The sequence below is a fragment of the Phaeodactylum tricornutum genome, chromosome 19 (genome assembly GCF_000150955.2).
Source record: "Phaeodactylum tricornutum CCAP 1055/1 chromosome 19, whole genome shotgun sequence".
In the NCBI taxonomy this organism is placed as follows: Eukaryota; Bacillariophyta; class Bacillariophyceae; order Surirellales; family Neidiaceae; genus Phaeodactylum; species Phaeodactylum tricornutum.
Window position 1 is genome coordinate 527329 of NC_011687.1, and position 19675 is coordinate 547003.

Here is a 19675-nt window from a genome sequence, read left to right on the forward strand (position 1 = left end):
TCAAACCCGTTACATTAGGTCCACATGACTATCAGACCTGATTCGCACAGTCAAGGTATATAGAACGCAAGCCTCTACATTTCATGTAAATAAATCTAGTCACCACATGCAACATCATCCTTTTCAAAACCAACAACTAACACATTTCCCATACGATTACAAGATCCGACAAAGAATTCATATTTACAGTTAGTAAGGTTTACTTTGTAGGCGACAACGAGACTTGCACAGCCCCGTTTTCCTCACCAAATTTGAAGACTCCATCTTCTTCATTTTGGGTCAGTTCTATTTTCCGAGAAAGGGAGACTTGCTTTTCGCCCGTGCAAGAATTAGGACTTTGTCAACCTATGCTACTGATTGGGCCTGTTGGTCTCCTTACAAAACAAATGAATGTAACTTATAACTCTCGTCGATGGGTAGAGTACATAGTGAATGGCAAACGCACGAGCTTGGATAGGAAAAAATCGAAATGGCACAATTCTTCATGTGTGCTTACACTTTGCGAGGTCAGGTAAAACAGTAATGGGCCGTTCAAGCTTTTCGCCATGCCTCGCATGTATTCCCTTCTTGCTTGGCCTCAGCACAAGTTCTGGCCGAACTTCTTGGTTGATTCCATCCCCTTTGCCTTCTGGAAACGTAATTGGTTTCACAATATCGCCGCCATCCTGTATTTTTCTTATTTTCCCCGTCGTTCCTAGAACCTTTTCTTTTGCCCACCTTGGCTTCTCCCAAGTGTATATCTTCTTTTCTATTTCCGACGCCGCTTCTTCGCCATCCGAACTTCCTAGACTACGAAGACTGCGCTGCTTTGTCCAGCTTGGCTTTTCCCAACTGTACTTTTTCTGTGTCGTAGCCATTGTTACTGGCTGTTGCATGTCAGCCCCTGATTTCACTTTCTTTCCAATTTCCGTTTCATTCAGCTTCTTTTGAGTCCATTCAGGCTTCTGGAACTCATAGGATTTTTTAGTCGTCGTTGCCATGGTGACTGGCTTGACAAGATCTCCTCCGTCGCGAATCCTTGCACCGTGAACGCTAATTTTCAGTTTGCTCTGTCCTCGTAGGTATCGAGGCAGCTTGACTCCAGGGGCGCTATGACCATCTTTGATGCGTCGAATAAGCTCTTCTTTGTTGACTTGTTCATACTCTTCCTCAACCAGATCAGCATTTGCTGGTTTCTTCTTTGGAAAGGTAATGGGATTAGCCAAATTGCCACCGTTGCGAATACGGTCGCCAAGGCCAGTCGACTTCAGCTTCGTTTCTTGCGTCCAGTCCGGCTTTGCCCAGCTGTAAACACGGTGTTCGCCGTCGAACGTCTCAGCGCGGACGTATGTCTTCGTAAAGGTTTTTTCCCTCTTTGTTGATACCTCTCTTGCCTTGGGCTTCTTCTTCGGTGCTTTCCGAGGGCTCTCAGGACAAGCGCGAAGGATGGATTTGACTGGGCTTGCGGGAGGGATTCCCTTGACAGGTGAGTCGGGAGCATCAGCACCTATAGAGCGTTTTGGGGTATGGTTGGGAGTGGCGAGAACAGGGCATCTGATACTGGAAAGTGGTGATGCGGTAGCCCCTGGTGCAACGCCAGCTTGAGGTGAAATCGGCGTATCGTTATTCTCGTTTGCTTTTTCATGATCAGATCCTGAAATTGACTGCCCAGCTTCCTCTAGCTGCGCAGCGGCTATTGGTCCTTTCTTTCCTATGAAAATTTCAATTGCGTCAGTATTGTTCATGAGGTCTTCATCTTGAACTCTTGCTTCTAAAGTGTCGGTTTTCAGGTTAATATCTGGTGTTGCTGCAGTCGGAATGCGAATTGAACTATCCAGCGAAGACAGTGGTTCTTCCTTCGTGTGAATACTGAGAGAAACGATCTTACTAGCAACCTTCTCTTCGTATTCTCCGTTATTTTCTTCCAACTCGATTACTTCGTCTGTATCTTTTATATTGATTTCTTCAATAGTCGGGTGCTGACTCTCTCCTAAACTGTCTTCCGAGTATCCATTGTCGTCTTCTCCAACTTTTTCAATTTCGACATTGTCCGCCATAACACACACATCTCCATCGAAGTCTGGAATCTGCATATTAGCAATAGCTAGCTGAAGCGACTGGATTGGACCGTCATTCGACTCGGCGTCATCTTCATCCTCTGTTTCGTAGCTGTCATCCTCAACGCTAATATCATCCTCGGTTTCGAAAACATAGTACACCTCGCCGTCAACAATTTCCAAATAAAAATCAGCTTCGTCGTCGTTCTCATCCACAATTTCGATCTCGTAGCTTCCTTCCTCGTCATCTGCAGGGTAGTCTCCGTATGCAAAACGATTCTCGATCTCGCAAATGTGGACTGTTTCGTCGAATCTGATTTTGCGGTTCGCCTTTTCGGACGGCAATATTTCCACTATTTCACCATCAAAAGACGGTACAAGGAAGGGGCGAGGAGGTGCTAACTTGTCATCAAAACGCGGAAATGTCGAGATGTCCGCCCGCCCGCTTTCTTCGTCGTCATCGCTCATGGTGAACTCCAAGTCTCGTTTTCGCTATGGTGAGAAATAGCTATCGAGCCGAAACGGCACTTTTTTGCGTACCGTGGTACTACTATTTAAGCCATTCGGTCATTATCACTTTTGGTCCCTCTTTTTCCATATTAACTTTTCTGTATGACAAGACAGGGCCCTGTCAGATTCTAACGTGCTGGTATCTAAGCTTAAACTATTATCAGTTTTGTGAACGAGAATAAATAACATCCTTTGGCGTTATCGTCGTTATTCAATATGTAGTGAATAGGGCGCACGCCCATGCTCACTTTGTTATCCAATGACCTGTCGTGTCTCGGTCATTCACCTTTCGTAGCAGGTTCTACTAGTCTTCTACATTCAATCCTGGGAGGGAAAGGATCTCGTCCACCAGCACTGTTTTCCAACGATTTCACATCTTAGCTGAGAGCGTCTTTACCCACAAAATCTCATTTCAAGCTCATTTCAAGCAACCATGCCGAACTATGATGAAGAAGAACGCGATCTAAGCTGGGAAAAGCCCAGCTGGGCCAAGAATGGGCCGGCCCTACGTGCTACAGGACGAGCCGACCAGATGAAAGGCGGTGACTTGGCATCTCCAATCACCAATCTTCCCCACCAGAAGGAAGACGGACCCTTTGAGAAGCCAGAATGGACTGGAACCGTAAGCCAAAAGGTGCATCCATCGCAGGACTTGGCCAAACCCATCACCTCACTCCCCCATGGAGGTGCAGGCTCAAGTTTGGCTTTTGAAAAGCCGAGCTGGACAAAGGAATCGAATGTCAAGATTACAAAAAAAGGAGAAGCAATGAAGTCCGGAAAGGAGATTGCGCGGCCCATCGGCGGCATCAAACCTGTGGAAAGTTAAAAAGGAGATCTTCGGCAGAGTCACAAAGCAATTGCTATACGTTTGAATCGTGTGGTAAAAAGATGTTTTTAGTTAAGTTACTTTAAAAATATACTGACAGTTAAGCGACTGCCCGATACGTAACAAGTATTTTGAAGTCTTTCAATAGTCCGTTCGCAAAACGAACACGTAAATTAACGATGCTTCTCTCCTAAGGGCTTCCCCGCTCTTTTCATTTTATTATTTTGGTTGATGCGCCGCGCCGCCAGCCATATTGTGCGAGCGAAGTTGATTCTGTGGGCAAATAGTGGCCGCTGGGCTTTCGACTAGTCGCATAGGTTTTATCTTGCTCAATATATGACCATGGCGTCTTACACAAAGCACATAGAAGAAAGATTGCTCTTGCTGCTTAAATTCATCCATCGGAGATGGAGCCAATCGGCTCTCGATCCCTGGCAAAAGGCAAGTCCTCCTGATGCTTGGGCACATTGAGCACATTCAATGACAGGTCTTTAAAGAACAACGACTCAATGCTTGCAAGCCTTTAGTGATCGTCTTCAGTTTCAACAGCTCGATTTTGTAAATTGTATGCAAACGCTTCATTGCATATGTGTTTCGGAATGACTTCCGGATTTGATTCGCGTCGTGAACTGTCGGTGCCTTGGGGATTCCTATCTAGTCATTGATACATTAAAGTCTCGGCTACAAGATTTCATTCATCTTACGTCTAAGCGTCTACTCCGCATCCGGAATTGCTTTCTGTTCGCAGCAAATCGTTTTCTCAAGTACATGAAGTACGAAACGCAATCTGTTGTAGAAAGAAGAAGTACGTGCATATATGCTCTGGCTGCCAGATTTAAACAAAAAGGATTTTACAGTAGACCCTGAAGGCGACGCAACTCTGCCTGTTTCTCAGCGAGAATGGCTTGTAGATCAGTAAGATTACCTAGCCCGGAGGAGCCTTGATCAGGCTTGTCGTATCCTTCGTCATTGCAGTCGTCTTCCTCATCTGATACCTCTTCATAAATTTCTTCGAAGTCTTTGTCAGGAATCTCCTCCGATGCGGGAGCTACAATACCAGCATTATTTGGTTTGGCGTTGTAGTAGTCACCGTGACTGTATTGTTGGGTGGATGATTTGCTCGACTCGGGGGTCGATTCTTGGATAGACTCTGTATTTTCTTGAACCAAGGTCCGAATGTCACTAGTCATGGTCGACTGTTGCTCAAAGCAAACTTCCGGAGCAATAGTTTGCGACTGTGACAAGTTTGGAGAATCCGGTTGTACCGACACCAAAGTAGAATCCTCTCGTAGAGGCGGTTCAGCAACGTCAGCGGCTTCCACCGAACGAAGTCGGTTCACGACCTTGGATGGGGAATCGTCGTACTGGCCCTTGCGAATCATCGATCCTTGATTGGTGGAACGTAGTTTCATGCATGCCCAGGCTGGTTTAAACTCGGGAGTTTCGGCCTGGCGACCGTAGTTTCCAAAATTGGTCTGTTTCAAATTGTTGGCGAAATCACTGTTCAATTCCCCCTTTTTGTACTTTTCCAACATTTCCAAGTATCCTGGGGGCAGTTTGGCACCAGTCAAGTACGCCTGGTAATCCGGATGACTCTCTGGAATGCCAAACAATTTGGGATCAAGAAAGGCACCGCCGGATTTAAAGTTTCGGCCTCCGCCGCTGCCCGACTGGCCGCCGGTGCCGACGTCCGTGCCACCCTGGCGTCCCGCCCAACCATTGTTTCCCCACCCGAGAGGCTTTCCGTCCGGTCCCAACTTGGGCCTACCGTTTTCATCCAAGTATCCCGCGTCTTCCATGGCGGCAAGATGCTCGAACAAGACGGACATTTGCGCTTCTGTTTCCTGTGCGATAGATTGGGAAAAAGAGAGTGTGAGTAAGGCTGTGTGGGAATGAGAGCCAGAGCATTGGTGACGTTCGCGGCAGTAGCTTTGGTTTCAAAAGCAATGAAGCAGTATTGCCCCTCTCTTTGCGGTATCCAAAAAGTGCAAGCCCATTAGCAGTGACTTTGTACGTTGCTTGCCTTGCGAGCCAAATCTTCGGCGCGATCGAGAACATAATGGGGCGTGATTTCCATCCACCAGAGTGGCACCCGGCCAACTCCGGGAGGAAGAACCTCTGTTTTGGTTCCGTTCAACATGTTACTGGATCAACCGGCCGGTTGTGTATTGTTATTCCTTGTGTGATGACTGTCGTTGCCGAGTGCGAAACAGTCTTCTTTGTTGGAGTAGACGCAATTGACGAGACTCGTCCGCCAAGAAAGGGAACCGAGAAACGTGAGGCACTTGTGCGCATCACACCGTAGAGCACGGCACGAATAAGTCATTTTTAGAACGACAATGACTGTGAAGGCTTGGACGAACCTAGACAACTATGGGGAAATCGGGCCCATTGGAAATGTACTGCAAGTAATAAATGGAAGTTTTCGATATTGATTCCCCATAATTCAGATGGGAATATCTCGTTTGCGGACATCGGACAATGTAGTTGTAGTATCTCCAGAAAATGTCGTTATGGGTTCTGCGCATCGCCGTGGCCATGACGAAAACCGTCGAACGAGGCCGGATCTGAGCTGAGCTGATCCCCTGCGACTCAACAAGTGATCCTACAAAAGCCTATAAAAAGTGTTCACGGAAAAGGAAAATTCGAATACTGGTACGGAATAGAGTTACCGTTATGTAGGCTACTGCGCGCCAGGGATTGGAACCGTGTGAACGTTCTCGCAAATCGAGCTTTGGTGTGTGCAACGCACGGCAGAGTCTCCAATCCAAAAAGAAACGTATAATAGTGGAATGACGAGACACCGTTGTAAACAGAATACTGATGCGACGGAACCCGCAGTCTGGTGTAAAATACGAACGATGGACTATGGAGAATCCAATCAGGTCAAATTCGTCAATCGTACAAAAAAAGACGGGACTGTCAAAATCCGTCCACGGATTTCGAGACGACCTTGGACATAAAAGCTGCTGTAGATCGAACTCGAAGCCTTTTGAATTATGAATGCACAAAGAGAGACGTACACTATCACCACTGATAGTTCTACCTCGATGCAGCGCCGACCAGTGGTAGCCCTTGTCACGGCAGCAGCTCTGGCACTGGCGCTCGCTCTGGCATTGGTCCAGCAGAACGCTTCATCGACGACCGCATCGACACTGCGTATTCGCAATAGGCAAGACCTCGGGACATTGGAACCGTCTGCTTCTTCTCGTCGCCGTCAATTGGGCAAGCGGTTAAGATACCAAAATGTTGCTCGGAGCGCTCTGCCGAACAATACGGAAGAGGAGCAACCGTCGGATTCTATCAAGAGTATCAAGACTCTCGAACACTCTACAGAGGAACCTTTTCAGCAAAATATCTCAACAATCGACGGCGTACGAGGTTTTCTGTCGAGCAGTATTCCGCTCCCTCTGGGAGAGAATCCGGGTATTCGGGATGATGTAAAGCTCCCCACCGTGGAAAAGCTAGTCGACTTGGGCTACGATATCGAGCTGCCCAACGGTCAAGATTTGCAGGATTTGGTCTCCGGCAGCAATTTCACCATCCAGGACGGTTTGGAAGCATGGTTTGGAGCAATCGATCCGCCAACTAATGAAGAATTGCAGGACTTGATCGAAAGCATCGAGCTCCCGACGAAAGAGGAACTGCAGGACCTGGTCAGCAGTATCGACCTTCCAAGTACGAAGGATTTGCAGGGTTTCGTCGCCGATTTCGATCATTCATCCAGCGGAGATCTGGAGGAAGTCCTGAACTCAAGCGATCTTCCCTCCGCTAAAGATGTGAACGACTTTATCGCCGGTATCGATCTCCCCAGCGACAAGGAAATTATCGATTTTGCGGAAAACCTTGACCTGCCTGCCAAACAAAAGTTGCAAGACTTTCTTGCGGCGTTGGTCGACCTCCCTCGTGATGTATCCATCGAGACAGTAGTACCTTGACTTGACACTATTATTGTATTTGTTCGATAAATTTATAGAAATATATTGACCGGAAGTACTCCCACAATAAAAGGATTCCGTTGCCCTTTGGTGTACGAACAAAATTGCTAATGGAAAGTACGGACGATCCAATTATCAAAAACAAAAATCCCTCGACAAACTGGCGTAACGCAGTTTATTTTAGTGGGCCTCACTCAGCCCGACTTAGTGTTGTGATCCATTCACCCTTCGCGTTACTGAGACGCAGCGAACGCTTCCTTTAGACAATTTTTGGAACACAAACTTTTGCTCTGGAGTCCCAATTTGCCCATTCAAAGCGGCGCAACGTCTGTAGAGCGCCAAGGAACACGTTCCGAACTGCTGTGCCGAATACGGCAGGGACCTGGAGGAACCAAAAAGACACTTAGTGCTCGATGCATCGTTTTGAACTCGTCGCTTTAGAAGCGCCCACGAGTATTCAAGCTCTCGTTGTCGCCCTGGTCACTGTTGAAATAATTCCCACTATTCCCTCCAACAAAAAAGCCCAGCTTTGGTCCTCGACGATCTTCCTTCTGCTGCGAATAGAACGTCGCGCGACTGCCGCCGTATTGTGAATCGTAAGCACTGTCACCACCAACACTGCTGAGGTCGTCGGCACCGTAGTTTGGCAAAGGCGCAAACGTGGGAATGGGCAACCCCCCAGCAGGATCGCTGCCTTCACGATCATTCGGCAAACCGCCAGTCTCGTAGCGCGGATCGAAGCGAGAATCCGACTGGCGATCTTTGCCTCGGCCATGACCTGACGAGCGAAAGCCCGGGGCGTTGTGTGGACGATCATTGCGGCGGTCTTCCCAACGACCGTCCCAACCTCCTCGTGCTAGAGCCGTGAAGGCGTATCGGGAATCGCTAGCCAAACTGCGTTTGGGACGGGCAAACGTCATGTAGCTGGATTGCAAATTGTTGAGAGGACCTTCCACCAAACATTCGTACTCCTTAAAGTGCAATAAAAGTGCCGCCCATAGAGGGTTCTTGCTCAAAACACGAGGATTTCCGAAAAGAATGACACCAAGTCGGGCACGAGTTAGGGCGACATTCAAACGACGCGGATCGGAGAGGAATCCGATACCTTGTGTCTCGCTCGAACGAACACACGAAACCAAAATGTAGTCTTTCTCACGTCCTTGAAAAGCATCCACCGAAGCCACTTCGATTGCTTCGTACAGAGCACTGGCTAAAAGCCCGGCGCGACGCATGTATTCGAAAACGTACTTCTTTTGGCCATCATAGGGCGTGATGACACCAATCTGTGCCGGGGTCACCCCCATGCGCAGTAAATGGGTCACTACCTTTTCCACGTACGACGCCTCGGTACGATTCAAGTACGATGTACCCGAGGCCGAGATTTCTTCCATGCCCGTAATGGAATAAAAGAACATGGGACGATCGGGAACTGGCCAAGGAAAGTCTTCCTTGCCGGTGAAACCGGGTAGGCTCAAAAGTTGACGGTCCGCTTCCGTCACACCGTTCTGTAGACTGCCTTCGTAGAACATGTTGGAAGGAAACTCCGACAAAGCCGGGTGCATACGATACTGTACCTGCAAGCGGATTGGGCGGTTACCGATCAGCACGAGACGTTCAAAGAGACTCTGCGTCAAGCCGGCCTTGGCGGCAACCTTGTTCATGACGACTGGTCCCAGCTGACAGTGATCTCCAACAAAGACCACTTGCTTGGCACCCATGGCGATCGGAATCAAAGCTTCCGCCTCGATAGCTTGCGTGGCCTCGTCAATGAGTACTTGGCGGAATCGGAAATTTTTGAGACGTGGATCACCGGCACCGACACAGGTGCAGCAAATGACATCAGCGGCTTGCAAAATTTCGCGTTCCGTGCGAGACCGCAAGGATCGGTATTTTTTCTGATCGCGCTCGGTCAATTCGCCGATTTCGTCCTTGAGTCGCTGAAGTTTCTGAAATTCGTCGCCCGCCGCCAAGGGTGTCATGACGTGCAAGCACAAGTGATCGACGGAACTGGACGTGGCTTCGCGAGTTTTGGAGGCGAGTCGGACGACGCGCAATCCCGTGGCAGCAATCTTCTCCGTCAATTGATCGACGGCCACGTTGGATGGTGCCGTGACCAGTACCTGTCCCATGTTCTGTTTGGTGAGGTGGTACACGAGTGTGGCACTGGTCACGGTTTTGCCCGTCCCGGGTGGTCCCTGAATGAGACTGAGTGGACGCTGCAGGACGGCTTGGACGGCGTCCTTTTGTGATTCGTTCAAGGCAGGTAATCCGGGGACACTGAACTCTTCGTCCTTATGGGGTACTTTGGCCGACGCAATTTTCTGCTCTTCCACTTGGTGGCCCAGTATCTTGTGGTAGATGTAACCCGTAACGGAGGTATCGTCCACGGCAAAGGTTTTAAGTGCGTTTTGCATGCGATCGTAACTAGTACTTTTCCAAATATACTCAACGACGAAGTCATCCGTGAGATTCTCTGGCACGGCTCCACTCGAGCGTAACTCCAGCTCCACTTCACTGTCAATGATATCCTTGACGTATCCTACCCCGGCCCATGATTTCCCGTAAAGGAAGGACGCCCCAGATCCGAGTTTGAGACGCAATTCATCCCCGACTACGATGCGGGATTGTTCGGCCTGCAAGCGATGGAACGAAAACGTGATTACGTGTTTGCCGGCCAATGACTTGTCCCATCGAATCGAAATGGATTCTTCTGTCAAGGATTCCTTCATACTGCGGTCGTAGTCGGCTTCTACCTTGACGAGCGGGGCGAGGACGTTTTGGTAATGGTAGCCGTCATCGTATCGTTCCGAGGTTGGTGTCATTTCTTCCTCCGGCGCCGCGTCGTCCCGGTGCAAATCGATATATTTAGCGTCGTCGCGTCCCGTCTTCCAGAGTTCTTCTAAACGCGTCATTTGTGCGGTGGAAATATCGCGTGCGCGGAGGAGGAGCTTATCCGAAGGCACTTGCAGGAGCCACGGCAGGAATTTACGATCCTGAATGAGGGGATGCCAAGAGGCCAATTCCCAATCCATATCTTTCAGTGCCGGAACGGTTTCGACACACACGCGACAGAGTAGAACAACGACGGTACTGGACGACGCGGGGACGAAGCCTAGGACAAAGACGTTTTTGGAAGCGCAGTTGTAGCACTCGAGCACGGTATCTCCGAGAGGCGACTGCGGGTGCAATTGGACTTGATTCGATCGGGACCGGACCAGATGGTGTACGAGATGACTCCCACCACTGCCCACAGCGGCGTTGCAGAGCCATTTGTTGGTTTCGACGCAACGCGCCACGCAGGCGGGATTGTGAATGCCGCAGTAGCGACAGGCGTACGCCGGTAAGCTGTCTTCGTCGTAGTGATCGTGTGCGTACAAGTGATCCGTCCCGGTGGGATCGTCTTCGTCGTCGTCTTCACTGAGGCTATCGACATCCACGTCGTCGGGGATTGCGGAGATCTCTTCGTCGTCATCGTCTTCGTCGACACTGGTGTCCTCGTTGAGCTGATGGACGGGATCGTCCTCATGGCTACTAGCGTCGCTCATACCAAAAGTAACAACTCCGTGAATCGGCTGTCAGTGTCTGTTCGTAATACTGAAGATCTGTGGGATTGGAATGGGAGATTGTGTGGGTTTGGTCAGGGGGTTGGGACGGAACCCGACGGGGGGCACTCGTCGTTGTGCTTTTTCTTCCTGTTGAGTGTGATAGCTGAAATTTGTTTGGATTTTGTTGTCGTTGCCGGTGCCAGTGTGGGCAGTGACTGACGGACAAGGACGGACAGTGTTACGGTCACACGGCACGAGGAGGTTGGGGGACAACGGCACTTGTGTGCATACCGGTTGTTGCCAGACGTCCCGAATCCGAGCTGGGCGTTTCAAATAGGGGTAGGGATGAATCGTCACGAGTGCCAAAAGGGTCGGACTCTGAAATCCCCTCTCACATACACACATTCCATTGCATCTCCTGACTGTCACCGTCCCTTTTATATCAATTCATCTCGAGAGTTAGTCGGTGGGTACGTAGGTAGGTCGGTAACACCGACAACGAGCCATCCCCGGAGGTTCAACGCACACAACATGAGAAAAGCGAAAAAGAAAAAGTCGGCAGCGTCCAGAAGAAACCACGGCAAAGGCCCGCCACAGAACGCCACACAATCGTCCGTCTCCTGGATCGACGATCTAGTCTTTGCCCCAGTTCTTCCACAGAACATGGGAGACGAAGCTAAGAATACATTACACCGTACAAATGTTGGTCCCCGCACCGGTATCCACGCCATTAGCGACGACAACGCCAACAACAACAACCATACCATTTCCGTCGTGTCTTGGAACATGCTGGCGGAGGCCTACTGCAGCCCCCGTTCCCACGTCAACTTGCCCGCATCCTACCGAAAGGTTGTCTTTGATCGAACCGCACGAAGGGATCGTATATTTGCAATCCTCAAGCGCTTGGCCCAACAGCAACAGCCCGTCATCGATGTCTTGTGTCTGCAAGAAGTCGACGTCCATCTGGACGACGCCTTGCAAAGGTGGGGGTACGCCGCTGGACGGCAAACGCCACGTACCCGAGCTGGTGGCGGATCCGGAGGCCGTGTAGACGCTTGCGCCGTTTACGTACGCGACCATCGCTGGCAGATAGTCGCACACGAACTTGTGCGCTTGGATGATCTCGCCACGCTCCGCTCCGCGCCGCATTCGGTCCCTGACGACCGCCGTATCGGTAACGCCAGTAATAGTGCCAGTGCTACCAGTCATCTGCAAGGTCTCCAACAGGGGTTTCTGCGTCGCAACGCCGCTCTCTTGGTACGTCTGCGGGACACTTCGGGAAGGACAGTGGTAGTAGCCAACGCGCATTTGTATTGGAATCCTGGATTTGAATACGTCAAGGTAAGGTATCGGGTGCGGGTAGTTCCTCCCGTAGACCAGTACAACAACAATATCAACATTGTCTTACCACGGATCCCTTGCTGCTTCTGCGTTCGTGGCACAATCCTTAGATGTGTCAGGCACACTACATTTTGCAGCGCGCCCGAGCCTTTCTCCAACACGCCGAGGAACCCCTCATTTTTTGCGGGGATTTGAATTCACGACCACACGGAGCCGCTCATACCTACCTGACACAAGGATTCATCAACGCCAAACGCATAGCACCATGGTACAGCTACGGTAAGGCAGACGAAAGCATGACAAACGATTGCGAAACAACTGATGACGGAGCATTGTACAACGAGGCAAAGGATGACGACGAACCGGTCACACACAGCGTTCTTGAGCAGACGTTTTCGGCTCTGGATCTCAACGACACGAACAACACCTCAGAACTAGCCAGTCCTCGGATTCGCTACGTACTCGACGCGACGTTGAATAAACTCTGTCGATGGCTCCGAATTCTGGGTCAAGACGCCGCGCTGGAAACAGACAAGGAGGAAAAATCTCGGACCCAATACAACGGTACAATACCCCTTTTCGATCGCGCCCGTGAGGAAAGACGTACGCTTGTGACGACTTCGACGCGACTCATGCAACGCCGGGATTGTCCCACCGGGGCTTACTGCTTGAATCCCTCTGTTTTGCCGCATTTGGAAGTCGCCTTGGTGCATCTGTTGCTGACCCATGGAGTCGTGTTGGAACCGGCTACGTTCTTGAGCCGGTGTGTGGTCTGTAACGGGAAGATCGTTAAAGTCCAGGAGAAATCTCGACAACGTCAAATTTTGGAAGGCTACGATGCTCCCGTGTTGGCGGAAGAGATGGTAGTGTACGAATGTGACGGCTGTCAGCAAGGCTACTGGTGGTGTGATCTGCCAACGAGTTCAGCATCGAGGGTGAAAACGCAAGCCACCCGACTATTTCAAGTCTGCTTACAGGCGGGTGTTCCCATAGACGGGCGCGTTCCGGATTTGTTTGCCCACGTGAATGTGCCACAAGAACAGGAACAGGGCTGGGACTATACCCAGCCAGGCAGTGATCTGCTACGGCAAAGGCTGGACGTAATCGATTGGCTCAAGGACGAATCTCTATCTTGTCCCTTTCATTTAGAGAGTGCATACGCGATGCGAGACGAATCTAACAATCTGGTGGGCGAAGAAATACCTTTCACCAACGTGACGGATTCATTTGTCAATACATTGGATTATATTTTCTTTGAACCCAAGCGAATGGAATTGTTGTCCCGGCTGTACGTTCCGAAAAGCTTTCGAGAATTGAACACCAAAAATATTCCGCGGGGACATTTGTTGCCGAGCGATATATGGCCAAGCGACCACCTTGCGATTGGCGCGACGTTTGCGTTGCTTCCTAGGACCGCTTCAACGGACCCATCCGTGTCGTTAGCGGAGAGGACTGATTCTGCGGCTACACTGCAAAAGGATCATCGAGGCGTGGCACCCTTGGAGCCAGCCTCAGCGAGAGTCACCAGCGGGTCGGACATAGACAGCGAGTACTGTTTGCCGACGGGTGCTGGAGTAGGTGCGCTACCGATTCGACCCACGGCTCCAGTTTTTCCAAGGCGGCACAAGAAGCGATGCGACTGTGGGTGCGTACCGTCTATTCTATCAATGTTCGAAATGGCGGAACTACGCAAGCAGGCACGACTGGCCAAAGCGCAGCGCACGGAATCGGGACTGAATTCTGTAGTCTCATAACACTTACTACTGAACGGAGACAACTTCGAACCACAAACATCGAGGTGTAAATCACGAATGACAACCGTGAAGTCGTACGCTGAATCCTTATTGTTATTCCTTACTTTAGAATGTCGCTTCACCGCCATCTTCTCCGCCACCACCATCACCACCCGATTCGTTGTCGCTTTCGTAATAGTTCATGGTATAATCTTCAATTTCTTCCTCTTCTGGTTCTTCTAGTACGAGATCCTCGTCCTCTTCGTCGTCCTCCTTGACTCCGGCGTTGGCTGCGGTTGCGTTGGCGGGTGTAGTACCGCTCGCCGCCGCGTCCTGGACGACGTTATCCGTGTCGTCGTTGGTATCCACAGGCAAATCATCCCCCGATATCTCGACCCGCGTATTGGTATCGGTGTATGTTGGTGGGTGTTTGCCGGCCATGTGACGGGAGTCGCGAAAGAGTTCGGGTGGCATGTAGCGACTGTCGGTTGCGAGTTTGTAGGGATGGTGTTGTTGTCCCATGGACTCGAGGACCGCCACATCCACCGCCACGTGTCGGTTCTTTTGTCCGTACCGGACAACGTCGACCGTTGGTAATGGTTGTACGTAGTGTGCGGATTTGTGGAAGCGTTCCCGGCATTCGCGTTGCTTGTTCATGAGATAAACCTGCGATGCGGTTCGTTTGGGATGAACGAGTGTCGGTGGATCGACGATCTCGGAGTCTTCGTACGTGGCCTTTTCGGTATGCCACCGGTAGGTCGGAAAGAGAAGGGGACGCGTAATGTCCTGCAATTGATTAAGATTCCGATCGTCCAAGCCGGCTTCCTGAGCGGAGCGCTTCAGAAACAGTTTGGCACCCGTCAAAGGGGCCCCGCCGCGTCCCCCACGTCCACCGCGACCGCCCCGTCCGCCACCTCGACCCGACATGACCGACAGCAGTAGGACGTTACGCAACCGGTGTAGCTCGAAACGACTCCTGCCCTTCCCAGAGAAGAAAAGATGGGAACGATTGGAATGGTCCAGAGGTAAGCCAAGCGTGACGGTATCTGACGAGACTTGTAAGACTACATGAGGGGACTGTGAGTTGGTTACCCGTATCCCGTATGGATCGGTGTGTGAGGGGTTCCGGTCGAGGGTTGGAGGAAGGACGGTTCGGCGTTTCACAGTCCGGACTGGCCGCCTTTCATCTTTGGTGTTGGAAATTGTCTCTACTACGCTATACACGTGACCTATATTTTTTGACACGACTCGAGCGGGGACGAATCCGTGTGAACAGTCAACGTCACATCCTGGTCGTAGTTGCTGTCGTATGCATAGGTCGGTGGGCAGGCGTGTGCGTGTGCTGCCGGCACGAGGAAAGGGTGGGAAGGAAGACAGACAGACAGACAGACAGACACCCGTCTCGGAACACACGCATGCTGTGTAAGTTGAAGAAGGAAGAGCCGCTCGGTTTGGGCACCTTTTGGTCTCTTCAGGGTTGCTTCTCGACGAAGATCCTTTTGGGGACTCGTGTACCGTCGCCTTACAGTTAGTCCACTAACAGTAAACTGTAACACCACCACCACAACCACCACACAAGCACACTCACACATCTCTCCTGTCCCTTCCACCAAGGTAAGCATCGAGCAACAATGTTGTCGTTGTGTGTCACGAGAAATCATTCCGGTTTGGGCGAATCCTTACGATAAACAGAACGGATCGGGGAGCGTGGCAACGGTCTGCCGACACGGCAGGGCCACCAAAGGTGTCACGATTTCCCGTGACGAAGTATCTTCTCGGATTTCTCGGAATGTCCAATGATCGACGTTTATCCCAGGTGACGCTCCGGCATCCACCATCTCCACAAAATCATTATCGACGTCGACGACAAATAACAGATCCTACCGTCTGGCCTCGCGTTCATATTTGCGACAGAGAGTCGCCAAGAGTGTCGGGATCGAAGGCTCCTCATTGTGGTTGCTTGTTTGGACCTACGGCACGTTCGTGCTTACGGATCACGCACCGCATGGAGATCTTCGTCCCGACGCTTGCATGGGTGACAACTCTTACTCTTGAACGCTATAACAATTCCTTTTTGCGTTCTATTTGAGTATGTTCCAATCCTTTTTATCTGATGGGTGACATAATTCGAACGCAAACAAGAAGAAATATTCCATGCACGCCGACGAGGCTGTTTATGGGTCGACTCGTTTACCGCACGAACGTGTCCCCTATGCCGTCTCTCACACCTACTCCTCCTTTCTCTACTGCTTCGGAATCCGCCACAGTGTCGTCCCCGTCCCACTGCAACATTTCGGCTCCGTCTGTACCATGTCTGGACTTTGGGCTCGTTACAACTCCATGCTGGACGCTCAGCCCCTCTTGACCAAGGCCTTGACGTCCATGACCGGCTTCTCGCTCGGGGACATTCTCGCCCAGTGCTTTATTGAAGAAGGCGACAAAGGCTACGATCCGATGCGTACCTTCCGCATGGGTTCCTTTGGTTTCCTCCTGCACGGAACCACCGGACACTACTTTTACGGATTTTTGGATTCCAAGCTTCCCGGCACCGCCCCCATGACGGTCGCTTCCAAAGTTGCCATCGATCAGACCATCTGGAATCCCATCTTTGGCTGCATGTTCTTTGGCTATCTCAATCTCATGGAGGGAAAGTCCCTGGACGATTACACCACCAAGATCAAGACGGATCTGAAAACAGCTGTCATGGGGAGTTGGGCCGTCTGGGTGCCTGCCCACACCATCAACTTTGCCTTTGTCCCACCGGCTCAGCGCTTGTTGTACATTAATACGATTCAGATTGGATACAACGTCTTTCTCTCCTTCTTGGGGAACAAGAGCGTGGAAGAAGAACCCAAGAAGGAACTCTAAACATGCGTCGTGGCCAAAGCAACTGGAACACGCGCATTAAAATTTCCAACATATGTGCGTTGTCGGTGGCGTGCTTTTGCGCGGGTAGATAAAGCCGTGTACCAATAGATCTTGGGTTTACTAGTCGTGCGCGGCCACTCTTTCATTTAGTACGTTTTGCTGTAGGGGTGTTCGTTGACTATGAGTCGGCACTGATGGAACGAACGACCTTGTCGGAAAAGGGTTTTGGAGAGCGAAACAGGAACGGAGCAGCAGGTGTATGGTTGTAAGTTTGCACGCAGTGGCGCAAAGCTGTGCCATTTCTCTGGCGCAACTTTGGAAAATAGGCTTTTGTCCTCGCACTTAACTCTAGATAACTATTTGTCGTGCAGGTTTTTCTCTGGTAATAGCGTATCGTTTCCATTTTAGTAATATTAGTCGCATTAGGTTGCTGCATGATAGAGTGTAAGGGCTTGTCAACATCATAGTAGCTCTTCGTTTTGCTAAGTGTAAACAGGTGGTAATCAAGATGTGAAGCTGTGAGTTTTGTGGTTGTTGCGTACGTACTGCGGCAAAAGTGGCCGCTCCCTACGAGAAGCAAAGTGATTTGTCCAATGCACAAGGGCGTGTGGGGGTAGACACTCGTTAAAGACGACACAGTGAATGCGTCTCGTCGAGAGCAGGCTTGTTCGCCCAATAGTGCGCCACAACGCAACCCAAGCATTGTCCTTATGATTGCTGCGCTTCCTCCTGGCGTAAGACATCGGCAAATGACCGAATTCCGCCCCACTTTGGAGTAGAAACAGTCACAACGGGAGCTGGAGCCGTAGCCTTGTGGGACAGAGCAGAAAAATGCCCCGCTTTCGATTCCGTACTGACAGGAAGAATAGCAACTTTTGTCTCACTAACTGGTGGTGGTACAACGGCCTGCTTCATGAGGGCCGCGGCGTAGCCTCCCACAGTCCCCCAGAGTTTCTTGCCGTGGGGGGTCGACTCCGTACTAGACGAAGTCGTCGTCGCTGTTGACGCAACATCCGACAAGGCCTTGACCGATTTAGGGTCCTCTTTGTCTTCCTCGTCGTCAGCATCATCGTCTTCGTGCTTGTCGTACTTTTCATCGTCTTCGAGTCCTGCCGTCGGTGGAGTCTCCCATTCAACCTTTTTGTCTTGAAGCGTTGGAAAGTTGTCTTCCCCCAAGGTTGGCGGGCTGACCAACGGAATGCTACTCTTGATTGCGAATGCGCTGTGAAATGATGAGGCAGTTTCTGTGCCTTTTCCCGGCATATTCTGGTTTTGATTTCTGGTCGCCGCAGCTGCGTTGATATTGTTGTGTGTACCGTCGCTGTTGGAATTTGCACTGCCGGAGGTACTGGAATTCTTTTTCTTCTTTTTGGATCGCTTCTTTTTCTTCTTTCGTTTAAGCGGAATTGGGGGTAACCAAAACGGAATAGGGTCGATGGAAAGGTTGGAGGCTACACTCGCCTTTCGTCGAGCCTTGACGGGTTCTCCACCCAAAAGTTGGGCCTGTAAGTGCATCATGACCTTCATCGTAACATCGTCGCCGTCGGCACCCGGGGATTCGATATCCAGGGTCACGAACCTGTAGTTGAGGAAAGTAAGTGGTGAGCCTAAGCACCGTTTGCAAAGATACAATATTCAAGCGACCGGTGGATTCAACAAGGATGCGTACCAGCAATGAGCAACGTCCTGGCGTACCGAAACAATGGACGGGCCATCCGGAAGTGCAAAGATTAATCGGACATCTTCTTCGGATACATGCTCCGGAACATCACGCACAATGATCGTAGCGTGGGATGCGCTCACTGAGGCAACATTCGCAGTAGATACTACGGAAACAGCTGGCAAAGGCTGTTGATCCCAGGTACCCACTGCGACTATAAATGTCGTAGCACTTGTCGTCAATTCATCGACCGAATCCTCCTGGTCCGTAACAATTTTGCTGTTGACCGAGTCGATGACAAACAGACGCAAGGCGTTGGGGCTGAAACATTCTACTGCTTGACGAATGGCGTGAATTCGTCCGAGTTCCGTTCGTCCCGGTAGCAAGGCTTGAACCTTGGTAAAATTGGCGAGAATTGTGACGGGCACGCATCCGTCGTTGAGGGACCGGAGGGTTTGCAGGTAGGTATCCTTGGCCAGATTCGTTTGGGAAAAGTAGTATTCCAGCTGCTTGGCGAGAATCCCCAAAACCAGGCCTTCTTGTTCAAGAAGCATGCGCTCCCGTTCGCTCGCCATTGCGTCTGCTTGCAAGGCAAGGAGGCGACTGGCAGTTTCATCGTGTACAGCAGCATGGCTGGCCGTTCCCGTTGGGTCCGTGTCAACCTCGCCTTCCGTCGATCCTTGTCTTATTTTGGTTTGATTCAACATCGCTGGGATTGTTGTCCTAGTCAACGATTCGGACGCGGATGACAGGGACGACGATGACGAAGATGTGGAAGAGTTGAGTTGTGTTTCTTTGGTATTTTCTCGACTAATGCACTCCAGTGCAGTCGTTTCTCGAGCCGCCTCTAAAAGATTCGACATGGTAGCTTCTGTCATGTTGATATTACTGGGCGAATGACTGATGAAACAAGGACAAGAGGTGGCTTTCTGTAAAAAGACTGACACTAAAGGAGTGTTCCCAAGAATATATTCGTAGATGGAAGAACCGGATCTTTCCGACACCCTGTAAGAGTATCGAAGAAGACGTGAAGATTTACGTGTACGTGCACGTCTACGTCTACGTGTGAATGTATCCTAGATTCGATTGCCGTACGACCGAGAAACAAGGACTGTGTGGCTCGTTGTTGGATTGACAGTGAGCGGCAATCTACGCCACACGATCTCGTTTGGCGGGATGTGCAGGTCAACGTTGCGGATGTGTCTATTCTTGATTTGT

The 19675-nt window shown here is 50.6% G+C and overlaps 8 protein-coding genes across 8 annotated transcripts; 4 read left to right on the forward strand and 4 right to left on the reverse strand.

The window, feature by feature from the left end:
- Positions 1-306: 306 nt before the first annotated feature.
- PHATRDRAFT_48869 (predicted protein) lies at positions 307-2504 on the reverse strand (the record flags this gene model as incomplete). Its single annotated transcript, XM_002183467.1, has 1 exon — positions 307-2504. The coding sequence occupies one exon, from the start codon at positions 2502-2504 to the stop codon at positions 483-485; it is 2022 nt and encodes a 673-aa protein (XP_002183503.1). The 3' UTR covers positions 307-482.
- A 475-nt stretch (positions 2505-2979) lies between these two features.
- Positions 2980-3372, forward strand: PHATRDRAFT_39443 (predicted protein; the record flags this gene model as incomplete). Its single annotated transcript, XM_002183337.1, has 1 exon — positions 2980-3372. One exon carries the CDS (start codon positions 2980-2982, stop codon positions 3370-3372), a length of 393 nt encoding a protein of 130 aa, XP_002183373.1.
- Positions 3373-4223: 851 nt separating this feature from the next.
- PHATRDRAFT_48870 (predicted protein) lies at positions 4224-5512 on the reverse strand (the record flags this gene model as incomplete). Its single annotated transcript, XM_002183468.1, has 2 exons — positions 4224-5254; positions 5380-5512. The coding sequence occupies 2 exons, from the start codon at positions 5510-5512 to the stop codon at positions 4224-4226; spliced, it is 1164 nt and encodes a 387-aa protein (XP_002183504.1).
- Positions 5513-5990: 478 nt separating this feature from the next.
- PHATRDRAFT_48871 (predicted protein) lies at positions 5991-7310 on the forward strand (the record flags this gene model as incomplete). Its single annotated transcript, XM_002183338.1, has 1 exon — positions 5991-7310. Exon 1 carries the CDS (start codon positions 6372-6374, stop codon positions 7308-7310), a length of 939 nt encoding a protein of 312 aa, XP_002183374.1. The 5' UTR covers positions 5991-6371.
- A 4025-nt stretch (positions 7311-11335) lies between these two features.
- On the forward strand, positions 11336-13950 carry PHATRDRAFT_48873 (predicted protein; the record flags this gene model as incomplete). Its single annotated transcript, XM_002183339.1, has 2 exons — positions 11336-12196; positions 12334-13950. Exons 1-2 carry the CDS (start codon positions 11387-11389, stop codon positions 13948-13950), a joined length of 2427 nt encoding a protein of 808 aa, XP_002183375.1. The 5' UTR covers positions 11336-11386.
- Positions 13951-14055: 105 nt separating this feature from the next.
- Positions 14056-14856, reverse strand: PHATRDRAFT_39448 (predicted protein; the record flags this gene model as incomplete). The annotated part of the gene is made up of 1 exon (XM_002183469.1): positions 14056-14856. The coding sequence occupies one exon, from the start codon at positions 14854-14856 to the stop codon at positions 14056-14058; it is 801 nt and encodes a 266-aa protein (XP_002183505.1).
- A 676-nt stretch (positions 14857-15532) lies between these two features.
- PHATRDRAFT_22819 (predicted protein) lies at positions 15533-16926 on the forward strand. Its single transcript, XM_002183340.1, is given in 3 exon segments — positions 15533-15543; positions 16197-16220; positions 16240-16926. The coding sequence occupies 1 exon segment, from the start codon at positions 16240-16242 to the stop codon at positions 16795-16797; it is 558 nt and encodes a 185-aa protein (XP_002183376.1). The 5' UTR covers positions 15533-15543; positions 16197-16220; the 3' UTR covers positions 16798-16926.
- A 255-nt stretch (positions 16927-17181) lies between these two features.
- Positions 17182-19674, reverse strand: LLA1 (lupus la protein). Its single transcript, XM_002183470.1, has 2 exons — positions 18467-19674; positions 17182-18376 (listed from the first exon to the last, which is right to left on the reverse strand). Exons 1-2 carry the CDS (start codon positions 19333-19335, stop codon positions 17506-17508), a joined length of 1740 nt encoding a protein of 579 aa, XP_002183506.1. The 5' UTR covers positions 19336-19674; the 3' UTR covers positions 17182-17505.
- Position 19675: the final 1 nt, after the last annotated feature.